The following is a 14,067-nucleotide window of genomic DNA, read 5'->3' on the forward strand; positions in this document are numbered from 1 at the left end:
AATGTCTACTGATATTGATAGGTTTAATATCCAGCACGGACAACAAGCAACAGTCACTAGTGACCAGCGGGAGCGCGCAATCATGCGTACACACTGACCGATGTAGCCGATATGTCGTTACGGAACAGCATATCGGCCCGACATCGCTGCCATAGCTCCCGATCAGATTCACGTTGACATACCAACTCCAATGCGTGACTCGGAACCTGACACGCACAGCACAGTATAGGGAGAGCTGTAGTGCTGCCGCTGCGCGGGCATTCACGTGCCACCCAGATAGCTCACTTAAAGTGCAAATCTCATTTCATTTGGCATGTGTAGGAGTCTGCTACAATAAGCATGTGATGTCTGCCGACTGTTGCTAATTATAGATAATATGGAGACATCACTTAATGTGGAGAAACAGCTACTTATAATAGCTGCCAGACCTCACAATGCAGATAACTAGACAGCAGCTCCCCATTACAAGGAAATCCTTAGGAGATGCTGGGATCTGGTACTGTGAGCTCCTTGGCGCTGCTGCCTGGCAGATTACGTGCAGCTGCAGGCAATCTCACTACTATTGCTTATATTCTGCATAATATACTTTACGTCACTCAGATGTCTGCATACAAAAACCCCCTTTCAATGTCATTCTAATGACATTCAATCACGGACTTGTCCAGACAACACCGGGTACAACATATATAATTATATAGCGTCGGAGCCGGGAGAGGGTGGGACCTCCAGCAGTAAAGTGTAAAGAGCTCTCCAGGTGGTTCTCCACATATGCCCAGAGCGTCCTTTGGCATAGAAGCTGCACTACTGGCCTCAGGGTGCGGTTCTGGGCACTCTGCTCGCTAGATGGCGGGGCCCTGGGGTAGCCACACTGCTGCCACCTAGGCCCTGCACCCTGGATGACAACATGATTCGCACACTTCTTCCTACAGCCCTACAGAGGGCACGTACACACACGCGGAGAATATGGGGATATAATCATACTTACCTGCTGCATCCTATCGGAGACTTCCGATGCAGTATAGAGTCTCCCGCTGCACCAGAAAGTTAATTAAAACTCCCAAATCCCCTCCCCCCTACCCCATTGGATGTGACAGGATTGGGGCCTGGACAATAGGACTTTATGACATGTAAGTTATTACGCAGGCCACTGTGGAGGATGTGGGTAGTGCCGGACACCTCCTTGCCCATCTACCATCCAGCTGAGCTGACACCTAGGTGAAATTCAAAGCCATACACATCCCTTACCCATATACACTCCTCCACTCCATGGGGGTCATTCCGAGTTTATCGCTAGCTGCGTTGTTCGCAGCGCAGCGATCAGGCTAAAAATCTTAATTTCTGCACATGCGTATGCACCACAATGCGCATGCGCGACGTACGGGTACAAAGTCCTTTGTGGTTTTGCACAGGTTCTAGCGAAGCTTTCAGTCGCAAGGCAGAACGCAGGAAGATTGACATGAAGTGGGCGTTTCTGGGTGGCAACCGACCGTTTTTAGGGAGTGCTTAGAAAAATGCAGGCATGTTGGGGAAAACGCAGGCGTGGCTGGGCGGGTGTGTGACGTCAAAAGCCGTCCCTCCGTCGTTAGAATCCACGCACACGAAGAGTAACTACAGGGCCGGTCTTGTTTTGCACAAAATGATTTTGCAGGCGCTCTGCTGCACAGGCGTTCGCACTTCTGCAAAGCGAAAATACACTCCCCGGTGGGCGGCGACAATGTGTTTGCACGGCTGCTAAAAGTAGCTAGCGAGCGATCAACTCGGAATGACCCCCCATATACAGTATACATATGTATGCCCATAGGAGGAGCTAGACACGCCCTTTGAGCGGAGCATGACACACACCCTCAATGCCGTGCTGCGCTTTGCATGGTGCATTTTACTACCAACTAGAATCTCCCTTAAACTGGTCTTCAAAAGTAGGCATGTCTGGATATAATATAACACAGCGCTACACATCAGTCCCTGCACCATCGAAGCTTACTGTCTCAGGGATTGATACGAAGATGGACGCAAACCCGATTTTTCCACAGTTGAGCGATTACTGGCTGACTGCGCATGCATCTGAGCTGCAATACACATGTGCCGCTGTAGCTCTGCAAAGGTGGCTGCAGTGAGGAGTTATTGACACTGAGGGACGTTTTGTGGCAAAAAACAGCGGACTCCAGCGTCTCACTCGCTGCGGCCATGCTAGCAACCACAGGGCCACTCAGAAGCCTGATAACTGACTGCGAAAGACGCTGCATCTTTGTACGCAGCTGCTGGGATCTGCAAAGGCGCCAGTAGGCATCTCAGTACCATTCCGGCAGCACTAGGGCTCATTTTCTTTACACCCTTCCCATGGCTATGGTTTATCATGCGGCAGTTGTCTGTACTATGGGGGTCATTCCGACCCGTTCGCTCGCTGTGTTTTAACGCAGCAGAGCGAACGGGTCCCTGCTGCGCATGCGCCGGTGCCGTACTGCGCCTGCGGGACGGCCGAAGGCCGTAGCAGGACAGCGATCGCCTCTGCATAATTGACAGACAGAGGCGATCGATGGGCAGGAGGGGGAGAAACTGTGGCGTTTGGCCACTGTTTCGTAGGCGCGGCCAACGCAGGCGTGGCCGGACCGAACGGGGGGCGGGCCGCAGCGGCTGCGTATGACGTCATACGCAGCCGCTGCCGGCCAGGGAGCGAGGAGTAGCTCCCGGCCAGCACGCTAAAGCTGCGCTGGCCGGGAGTTACTCCTGAAATGCAAAGGCATCGCCGCTGTGCGATGCCTTTGCACTTCTGCGAGGGGGGCCGGACTGACATGCATTCAATTTAGCACAGCTACGATCAACTCGGAATGACCCCCTATAATCTGCTCCAATCTGGAATATCTCTTGATGCAGGTTTCCTCTGTGACAGACACAATCCTGGCTGGGTGGGAGAATCTCCCCGCACCAGACAGCGCATACACAGAAGACTTGCAACAAACCTGTGCATTGGGAAATGAGCCTTGTGAAATCTAAATTGCAGTGTAGAAATTAAGCAGCCGGTATTTACCCTGCACACAAACAATATAACCCACCCAAATCTAACTCTCTCTGCACATGTTACATCTGCCCCACCTATGCTGCAACATCGATTTGTTCAATTGTCCGGGCAGTACAGATGGTGTAATGGTTAGCATTACTGCCACACAGCACTGAGGTCATGGGTTCCATTCCCACCTTGGCTCTACCTGTGCGGAGTTTGTATATTCTCCCCGTACTTGCGTGGTTTTCTTCTGGGTACTCCGGTTTCCTCTCACAATCCAAAAATATACTGGTAGGTTAATTGGATCCCAACACAAATTAACCCTAGTGTAAATGTGTGCTCGTGTACATGTGGTAGGGAATATAGATTGTAAGCTCCACTGGGGCAGGGACTGATGTGAATGGCCAAATATCTGTAAAGCGCTGCGGAATATGTGTGCGCTATATAAATAATAATTGCTAACTTTTATGGTTTGCTAACAACTCTGAATAACCCCCACAGAAAGGGTCTGGGACTCGGGGTCGACAACAAAAAGGTCGACACACATTAGGTCGACGCCAATTGGTCGACACACCTTAGGTCGACATGGACAAAAGGTCAACAGGAACAAGGTCGACATGGAAAAAGGTCGACATGAGTTTTTTATGGTTTTTTGGTGTTGTTTTCTTCGTAGAGTGACCGGGAACCCCAATTAGTGCACCGCGTCCCCTCGCATGGCTCGCTTATCTCGCCATGCTTCGAGCATGGTGCCTTCGCTCCGCTACTGCTTCGACCAATTGGCGTCGACCTAAGGTGTGTCGACCTTTTTGTTGTCGACCTGGAGTCCGGATACCCACAGTACGCATGCATTAAAACATATACTAGCCGAGTGTTGCCATGTCTTCATACAGAGCTTACATTAACCCCAACAGAAAGATAAACACGCGACGGAAGGTGGGGAACAGAATATGCCCCGTTCCAAACAGTGCAATGTACATAGCACAGGGCACTTAGAACACGTGTGAGAAAGCCGTGTGTTCTGCCTAGGACGTGTCCATTGTATGTTCTTTACAGGCTCGGCGCTGAGATGCATTTCTTATAGAAAGAATGAGTAACAAATGAAGGAATTAGCGCTAGTGTGCGAGCCTGTAAATTGTTCCCCCTAATAGCACTCCGCGGAGGAATAGGTTAGCGCCATATAAATGAATAATAATAGCAGTAATAAGAATTCTGATAATAATAATGGAACTGTGTTACAATGAAGCCATTATGGAACAGAAGACAATGGATATTATTTCGTAGTGACTTCTCTCTTTACTCAATAAGAGCATTACTCAGTATTCCAGTCAAAAGTTCAGGAGAAGAGTAATAACCATATATTGGTGCTGCAAATTACAGTATATAGCTAAGAGCCAGAGACCTGGGGAACGTTATATTCTGCTTTTATAGCATTTAAGTGAACTGCTCTATTTTCAGGAATAAAATGGTTTTTTATTTAATGGCAATAGCAGCCCCCATAGGGGGTCATTCCGACCCGTTCGCACGCAGCGGTTCTTCGCTGCAGTGCGAATGGGTCGGAAATGCGCATGCGCAGCGGATGCATTGTGCTTGCGCGTCGTTGCCTGGCGACGATCATCGCCGGGCAACGACGCCGCCAGCGAGAAATGTGATCACAGCGGCGATCGCAAGAAGACGGACAGGCGGGGGCATTCCGGGGCAGATAGTCACCGTTTTCCAGGCGTGGCGAGTCCAACGCAGGCGTGTCGAGGCGTTTGGAGGGCGGATGTCTGACATAAGGACCGGGACCTTCATCGCTGGATCCACCGCACTGGGTGAGTAACTGCAGCACTGGTCTTGTTTTACGTGAAACTTTTTTAGCATAGCAGGGCTGCACAAGCGTTCGCAGCCCGGCTATGCTAAAATACACTCCCCCATAGGCGGCGTCAGGTTGATCGCACAATCAACAAAAAGGTGCTACGTGCTATCAACTCGGAATGACCCCCATAGTTTCTATGGAGATTGCGTTAATGCTGAATTTACCATCCTCTGGAATGTGACGCTTTCCTGAACTTGGCCCTTGATAGTAAAACCATACCTCCCGAGTCCCAACTGTCCCGAGTCTCGCTATTCGGACACTGTCCCGCTGTTCCTCCTGCTGTTCGCAGTGTCCCGCGGGCGGGGAGAGGGGGTGCAGTGGGGAGATCCTTTGATCACCCACTAGTGATCTCTGAATAGATGCGCATGTGAGCAGGGGGCTGCCCAGATGCTCGGGGAGAGCTGGGCACACCGCCAAAATGCTGCAAATGCATCCGTGCGTGAAGACCACGCCCCCTTGGTAGAGCCCACCCCCTCCCATCTGAGGCCACACACCCTTTTCAGGTAGCGCGTGGGTCCCGATCCTCTACGCTATAAAGTTGGGAGGTATTCTTAATGCCATCTTCAGAAGGAGTTGTAGCCAATGGGACCCCTATGAGCATTCCCCCGGAACTCTTCACTCAGACGTGCTCAATCAGGCAGTGCACGACGTGCAGTTGCGCTGCTGACCTCCAAAGTAGAAGTGACCACATTAGAGGTCATTTCACTTCTAACACATCACCCCAAAAGTGTTTTCTAATAAATGCGGGCGTTACTTCATTTTGTATTGCCGCAATAATAACTATGCCCCTAAAACAATAATACATCTTTATGTCTGCAAAGTATTCCACAGACCGAATGATTTACTGAGAACTGCAGAATATGGGTGCCCTATATAAATAACTTCATAAATAAATAACTTCTCATTTGGAGGAGATTTATCAAAGCTTGGAGATAAAGTGGAGAGAGTTCAAGTGCCAACCAATCACAGTAGAGAGAGATAAAGTAACAACCAGTCGCTTTCTGTCATTTTTCAAACACAGCCTGTAAAGTGACAGTTGGAAGAAGCTGATTGATCGGTACTTTATCTCTCTCCAAGCCTTGATACATCTCCTCCGTGTCCGCTATACATAATATCTGGTGTTCGGAGAAAGCATGGAGCGGTCTCTCTGCACAATATGCTAATGCTGACTATGGGGTCAGACGCAAGCTCATTTTCAGGCACTAAGTATAATGACTTAATATCAGAAGTGACAGGTACTATTTAATAACTAACTCTCTTGGTACAAACCTTCAGTAGAAATTACTAAAGCCAAAGTGCCTGTGATAATATTTATGCAGAGTGCTGGATGTGTTTTATTAAAGCTAATCCAGTCATGTTTCTTTAATCGAATTATAGTTAAACAAATCCATATTGTATGCGATGTGTTATTCTGCTGCCATCTAGTGACCACTTATCATATTGCAGTTTTATTTCACAGAGGTTAAATAAATACATTTATTTAATTTAAGCTTTTCAGTAAATATACCCACAGTCCAAGAAAGGCATTTCTTTTTTCAGGGGTTAATTAATAAGGATTTAGCTCACTCTCCCTTGGCTTTTTATAAATCCATGGTCTTTAGAAAAATAATATCTATTTACAAAAATTCCACAGCAGCGTGGAAAAGACAAGCAGTATCACACACTTTTAGTAGAGAAATGTGACTTACTAACTCCCAAAACAAAGATGGAAAATACTCCTATGACCTGCCAGAGGCGCAGACCCCAGAATACCACGGTCTCTGATGTCACTGGGTCCGGCTTTTTTTTCGGAGGGTCTGTTGGTGCCTACGGGAGAAAAAATAGTTTATGAATTCTTCTATTGTAAATTATTATTGTTACTTATTATCCTTGTCGTTATCAGTACAAATACATTTTTTGGAGATATTACACTGTACAGTAAAAGGTAAATTCTATAAATTGTGGTCATTTGGCACATTGCTTAAATGGTAATGGGGTGTAATTTATAGGGAATAGATTTTTGCATTCATCGGTCAGTGCTAATAGTTAGTCACCTGCAATAGGTTACTGCATGTTGGGGGTCATTCCGACACGTTCGCACGCAGCGGTTTGTTGCTGCGGTGCGAACGGGTCTGGAATGCGCATGCGCGGCGGGGTTCATTGCGCGTGCGCGATGTTGCCCGGCGACAGGGGTCGCCGGGTAACATCCAGAACTACGAAGAAAGCGGTCGCACAGCCGACCGCAAGAAGATTGACAGGCATAAGATGTACCTGGGCGGATCCGGACCGTTGCCTGGCGTTTTCGGGGAGTGGCAAGGAAAACGCAGGCGTGTCCAGTAGAACGGAGGGCGGATGTCTGACGTCAAAGCCGAGACTTGCATCGCAGAGATCGTCGCACAGGGTAAGTATGTCCAGGGCTGCTCTACTTCTGTTTGAAACTTATTTAGCGTAGCAGGGCTGCACAAGCGATCGCAGCCCTGCTAAGCTAAAATACACTCCCCCATAGGCGTGGACTAGTTGATCGCAGCAGCAGCAAAAAGTTCCTGGCTGCGATCAACTCGGAATGACCAGCAGTGTTCAGTTAGTATAGTACATTTGTCTTATGCTGAATATTTGTTCAAACAATTATAACTTGTCCTGTCATTTTCTGAAGCATTTCCTTTAAATTTGAAGATTTGGGTCTTAAAGGGTTAAAGCGTTATTCTCAGAACTAAATCTTAAAGGGATTCTCTAAGGCAAAATTTTTAAAATGAACTGCGTACTATTTGTACGGCATATATCTCCTGCCAATACCTCATGTTCTCGATGTATGTTCTCGATGTCTTTAGCTGAACGAAGGGCGCAGCAAGAATGAATTTGAACTACAATTACTTTGGTATCCGGTCTTTAGGTTGACCCTGTCTAGGCCGACAGTCACTGGGTTGACCACTGAAAAAGCCGACATGAGTTCAAAAAGAAAATATGTAATTTTTTAAAACTTTTTCTTACTAATGACCCACGTGGACTATGATTGGAAATAGTAACCTGTGCCAAGCGCCCGAAGTTCGCTCGTCATGCAAGGGGACACTGTGCATTAATTGGGGTTCCCGGTCACTTTATGAAAAAAACACCAATTTTTAAAAAAAAAACTCATGTCAACCTTTTTCCGTGTCAACCTTTTCCGTGTCGACCTCATGACTGTGTGACACAGTCTGTGTTGACATATTTCAGGTGTCGACCTAGTCACTGTCGACCAATAGTGGTCGACCTAGTTAGGGTCAACCCAATGATCCACACCCATTACTTTAGTTGACCCTCTCTGCATACAGTAGCTGGCCCACCTATTAGGCAATCTAGGCTCTTACCTAGGGCCCATTGTGTACCGAGGGCCCAGATTACCTGTCTAGTGCTCCACAGGGACTTAATACCGTTTTGCCCATGTGTTCTGACTTGGGCAATTCGCCAAGCTGTAAATTGCGGGACAGGGTGATAAATAAGACTGAGCGGGTCTATTTGATGCACTGTTGTTGGCAAATAATGTAACTTTAAAATTCACAGCCTATGGCAGGGCCCAAACTAGGACTTTGGTCACCAGGGGCAAGGCAGTAATTTGGCGCACAGGCCGTGAAACTTAATTAAAACAACTCTCAGCAGTTAATCACTACAGTGATTAGGCAGTAATCCGCACACAAGCCCATTTATGGGGGTACCAGACGTATGTGGCGTCTACCTGCCATCTAGTGGCCACATGCTGGATTGCACATTAAGCTCTTTTTAACTAATTGTATTGTATGAACTTGTTAAATTGCAGCAATTTCTAAGCACCAAGAAACCTTAAACAATGCTCAATAATTCCTTCTGTGATTTAGTTTTATTTATTCAACATTACTCGTGACACAGATCCCCCTACACACACACACACTTTTATCCCATAATGAGACCTATGAATAATTACTAAGGAAAGTGAGACTACCACGGTCTCTGGGCGCGGAGTATTGCTGTAAATGACCTCGTACTGAGGATTGTTAGACGGCGCTGACACACGGGAACAGGCGCTGGGATGGCTTTCACCTAGAAGATTGCACATAGGGGATGATAATGATAACCAGTTGCAGATAACAGAAGTCTGTGAATATTCCTGTATTCCTGGGCCCAGGTACTTTTCTGGGGGAGTGGCCTAATCACAGCGGGCGTGGTCTTGCACCCTTAAAAAAAAATACTGAAAAAAAATTGTATTTTAAGTGTCTCCATCAGCTTGTGCTAATCTGAGGATAAGAGCTGCAGTTGCTGCTGCCATGTAAGGGGGAGGGAGGAGGGGGGCCCCACTAGTCTCTCAATGGGCCCCTCCATCAGACCTGGGCCCAGGTATTAGTACCCCCCCCCCCCCCCCCTCTCTCGACACCACTGGCCCCACCTACATACATTGCATTTAGGAGCCACATTTATCTAAATCAGAAGAAATAACTTCTTTCCTCTAGTGCAAGACAGACAATCAGGCAAGAGACTGACAGGCCCCGCGGTCACTGCGCAGGCTGCCCATGCATTCAATGGTCTGATAAGAGAAAAAGAGCTTTAAGTGGATTTAGACCTCTACATATCATAGAAACATAGAATTTGTCAGCAGATAAGAACCACTTGGCCCATCTAGTCTGCCCACACATGTTCTACACACTTACACACTAGGGTTCATTTCCTTGTTGGGTGCCAGTTTACCTACCAGTATGTTTTTGGACTGTGCATGGAAACCGGAGTGCCCAGAAGAAATACACACAAGTACAGGGAGAACATACAAACTCCACACAGTTAGGGCCGTGGTGAGATTCGAACCCATGACGTCAGTGCTGTGAGGCAGGAAGGCCGGCGGCGGCAGTAAGGACAGTGTGACTAACCTCTGGCGCTGCTCCTGCCTTATAGCCATATGCAGTAAATAAGACGACCAGTCGGCAAAACAGGGGCAAATAGTACTGTCGGCCAGATGACTGTATACAGCCCCCAGTACTGTGTTAAATAAAGTACAAGACCTGGATTTGGAACATACTGTAGCTCAGGGTACACTCATACATAGTGATGCTGTAATCCCTAAGCCCAGGTAATATTAGGGCTTGTGGTGCCTCATCCAGTTCTCCATAATGATACATGTGATTTTCTGTGCAGGAAAGAATGGATCTGATCCCAGACATTCCTGCCTCCTCATACTGCACAGGCGAATAGTCCCATCTGTATACACATATGAAGCAGACTTTATTTCCCTAACATTCCAACCTAATATCACATCCTCTGGCGAGCGTTTCCGAACTCCACGTTTCTGCGCCGAGACACACAATCGAGAACAATACAGCAGGGGATTAAGGGGGTCATTCCGAGTTGATCGTAGCCCTGCAAAATTTTGCAGTGCTACGATCATGTCCATAGACATGCGGGGGGACGCCCAGCACAGGGCTATCCCGCCCCCCATGTCAGTGCCAGCCCCCACCCCCAGCAGGAGCAGCTCCCGGCCAGCGCAGCTTTAGCGTGCTGGCAGGGAGCTACTTGTCGCTCCCCGACACGCAGCGGCCGTGTGTGACGTCATGCAGCCACTGCGGCCCGCCCCCCGCACGGTCTGGCCACGCCTGCGTTGGCCAGACCGCGCCCACCAAACGGCGGCCAAACACCGCCGTTTCGTGCCCCCCCCGCCCAGCGACCGCCTCTGCCTGTCAACCAGGCAGAGGCGATCGTACTGCAGCGACGGCCTTCGGCCATCTGGCATGCACCGGCGCACTGCGGAGCCAGCGCATGCGCGGTTCTGACCCGTTCGCACCGCTGCGATAAACTGCAGCTTGCGATCGGGTCAGAATGACCCCCAATATCCGATTGCCCAGTCTCCGTTAATCCTATTAAAGGTCAAGATAAACAGGGGACTCATCTGTTCATCTGTATCCCAGATAGCTTGTTTTGTGTCAGAGTGAACAGCGTCCTCTGAGGGGGGAGGATCGTGAACAGGGACGGATCTAGACTTTTCTTTAGGGGGGTGGTTTACTGTTTAATCTTGACTCCTCCCTCTACAGTCCCAACTCCTCCCATCTGCAATCCTAACTCCTCCTCTCTCAATTCTGACTGAACTTTTTAAGTGAGACTGAGATAGTGCTTTGTGATTGTTCTATGTACATGTGACTGTGCTATGGGGTAATTGAATTTATTAGCCCTAGTACCCACACACCAGCAAGTGAGGGGCAAATGCTCTGTAACCCTTGCTCTCCTGGCTCCTCTGTGCTGCTGTGGTATAAGTTGCAGCACATCGTTCTGACACAGGTTCTCCCCGGAGAGCTCTCTTCTGCTCAAAAGTGGGCGTGGCTATGACTGTTTTAGGGGGGCGGTCGCCCCCTTCGCCTCCCCCCTAAATCCGGCCCTGATCGTGAACGCCAATAACTGAATGAAGATTTGTTGCTTGTTATTTTCACTGAAAATAAATGTGCTATATTTAGTGAACCTAACCAAATTATGCGCCTGATTCCGAAGCCGCAGCGGCAATGTCGTACGCACTGGAGCCATGTTTTTCATCTGACAATGCATCTGAGTCACATAGGGCTTGCGTCACAGTTTTGTTCATACAGAGGGCCTGATTCAGAGATGTATGTAACCCCCATGGTTTATGTACATATCCAATGTTTGTGGATGCGTGGGACCCAATCTGCGCAAGTGCAGAACGGGTTCTGCATGATCGCCCGCAGTCCTCCCTTAGCCGCAGCATGAATGGCACGCTGCGGCATTTGGTGGGGCGAGTTTGGACGGCGAAGTGGGTCTGTCACCCACTGTTTTGTAGGTGTGCCGAGCCCACAGTCTGAGTTTTCCGATGCAGACTTCCTGGCACAGGAAGGGGAGTTCTGGCGGCCAGTCCGATGGTTGGACGCAGCACTCTTTTTCCTACAGACTCCTCCTGCTGCATTACAATATTAGCTGTACGGAATGGCACAACCACTTACCTGCAATACCATATATCTCCGAGTAAGGCCCAGAGTCACAGTACAGATTAAGACACATAGGAGGCCATATTATGACGGATAATCTGCATCTGCCATAGACTTGATGAGAGATTAATATGTCCTATATCACTATAAGAGATTATAGTAATATAGGACATATTGGGCGGGATGTATTAATATACATCTCCGCCCCTCGCCGATTACCGCAGCAATGTTGATCGCATATGTACTAACATATGCGATCAACATTGCGATGCGGTGACGGAGGCCCCCCGCGATACCTGTTAGGTGGTCTGCGGGGGGGTCTCCGTCACCTCCCAGGGGTCCCCACACTGGCTAGACGCCGGGAAGCAGCAGCAGGCTGCCCCCGGCGCCTCCTCCTCCCCCCTGCAGCCGGAAGGATGTCCGGCTGCGTTGCTAGGGGGAGGAGGAGACTACCTTCTGGGTCCAGGGCAGCCTGGAGTAAGGTAAGCCGGGGGGGGAGGGGGGTCTGCATCTGCGGCGGTGTCGGCGGGTTGAGGCGGTCGGCGAAAAGAAGCCCATAGGCTTCTATAGGGTATCGCCATCCAGAGATGGCGATACCCTGGACGCCGAAAACACGGCGGTAGGGTGTTCGTAAATATGAAAATGCGGTAAAACACCCGTTTTCGGGGGTTTTACCGCATTTTTGCTTTAGTACATCCCGCCCATTAGGAGTTATGGTTTCTTTTTAATACTAGTGTTCTTAATTAAAAAAGTCATGGAGAAAAAGTGATCCGAGTGCCTTATGTAGACTTCTCATTAGGATGTTAATTCCTCAGCAAACCCTGAGTAGGTGGTTTGGGGTAGTTCCAATTTAAATGTCCATTCAATTCTGATAACCTTGTCAGCAGAAAGATGCAATTTTCTGACAGAACAGTTGTAAACACAGCCTTTTGCCTGTGTCTTTGACTGACTGACTGACTGACTGACTGACTGACTGAAGTAAGTAAGGCTGCTGGCCTGTCTCCTAAAAAACCACCATCTAGAAAAAGGTGTTATTCATTCTGGTCACCCAGGTGTGACTGCACATAAAGCAGATATCAATGCTTTACCGTATTTCATCTGGTTTTGATGTAAAATTTATATTTCTATGCTAGGTGGGAGCTTCCAAAATCATGTAAATATATTTTAAATCTATATGCAGGTTAGGTACAATCTGTAAATCCCTGTGATGTATGGTTTCAGAGAAATTAGGTATCTAAATAATCTCACATGACAATGTGTCATATCTACACTCATTTTATACAAATGTGTCCACATACACCGTTCCCAAAATCAAGCCATATGGTCCCATTTGGCTCTGAGATATAGCCACACCCTGTGACTTTTCTTAAAATATGCTAATTTAATCTGCTACTTAATACGAATTGTTTTGATGCAAGAAAAAAAGATGGGAATCCATCCAATCTCTACCCATGGTGGAGTATTTTAGTTGTGACATATGACACAAAAAAGCAAAGGTGTATGTGTACACATCTATATGGAGATTAATGTGAACATACCATATTTTAGGCAGCTATTACACAGGGGAAAGTTATGCACAATAATTTTTTGTATTTAAGTTAAAAGCTACATGGGCAGTTCTGAGGTAGTCCCAGATTTAATTATTGTTCAGCCAGTCTGCAGAGACTTGGGTGACATTATCCATGAGGTGTGGTGATTAGCTAATAACATTTATGAACAAACCCACTATTCTAAATTTAGACTGGGGAATCTTTTTGCGTTGAAGTCTGTTTCTGCATTTTCCTTATATTGCTCCCAGAGTTTAGATGTCTATTAATCCGTACAATTGGTTTTCCTTGTTATTTGAAATTGCAACACATTTGTTTGTTTAAACTTGTAACATTTTTCTTTGTAACATTTTTGTAACCAAGCATTGTACTTCTTTTGTAAATAATCCATTCTGTATTAGTCTAATTCATATATGCTCCAGGACCCAGTCTTTGAGGAGGCTATTAAATCGCTAAGGTTACACTATAACAGTTATTGATTTCTAGAACCGTGGCTCCTTGGTAATTATTACCCACATGTGGTGGAAGAAAACACAAGTGTATGTACAAAGAGCAGATAGGTAGAATATTCAGCTTGAGTATTATACTTTCCTCCACCCTCACTGCGTCAAGATTGACACTAGGGGGTAAGGGGTAAATTTACTAAAATGGGAGTTCTATTTAAGATGGAATGTTGCCCATAGCAACCAATCAGATTCCACTTCTCATTTATCTAGCACCTTCTAGAACATAATATCTGGAATCCGATTGGTTGCTATGGGTAAC

The 14,067-nt window shown here is 47.5% G+C and overlaps 1 protein-coding gene across 1 annotated transcript in view; it reads right to left on the minus strand.

Annotated features, from left to right (window-relative positions):
* Positions 1-14,067, minus strand: part of TMIE (transmembrane inner ear) — a 265,362-nt gene that overhangs the window by 209,242 nt on the left and 42,053 nt on the right. Inside the window, exon 2 of the mRNA XM_063924516.1 lies at positions 6,542-6,659. Within this exon, the coding sequence (XP_063780586.1) occupies positions 6,542-6,659 (118 nt within the window). The remainder of the gene's footprint in view (positions 1-6,541; positions 6,660-14,067) is intronic.

The sequence above is a fragment of the Pseudophryne corroboree genome, chromosome 5 (assembly GCF_028390025.1).
Source record: "Pseudophryne corroboree isolate aPseCor3 chromosome 5, aPseCor3.hap2, whole genome shotgun sequence".
Lineage (NCBI taxonomy): Eukaryota > Metazoa > Chordata > Amphibia > Anura > Myobatrachidae > Pseudophryne > Pseudophryne corroboree.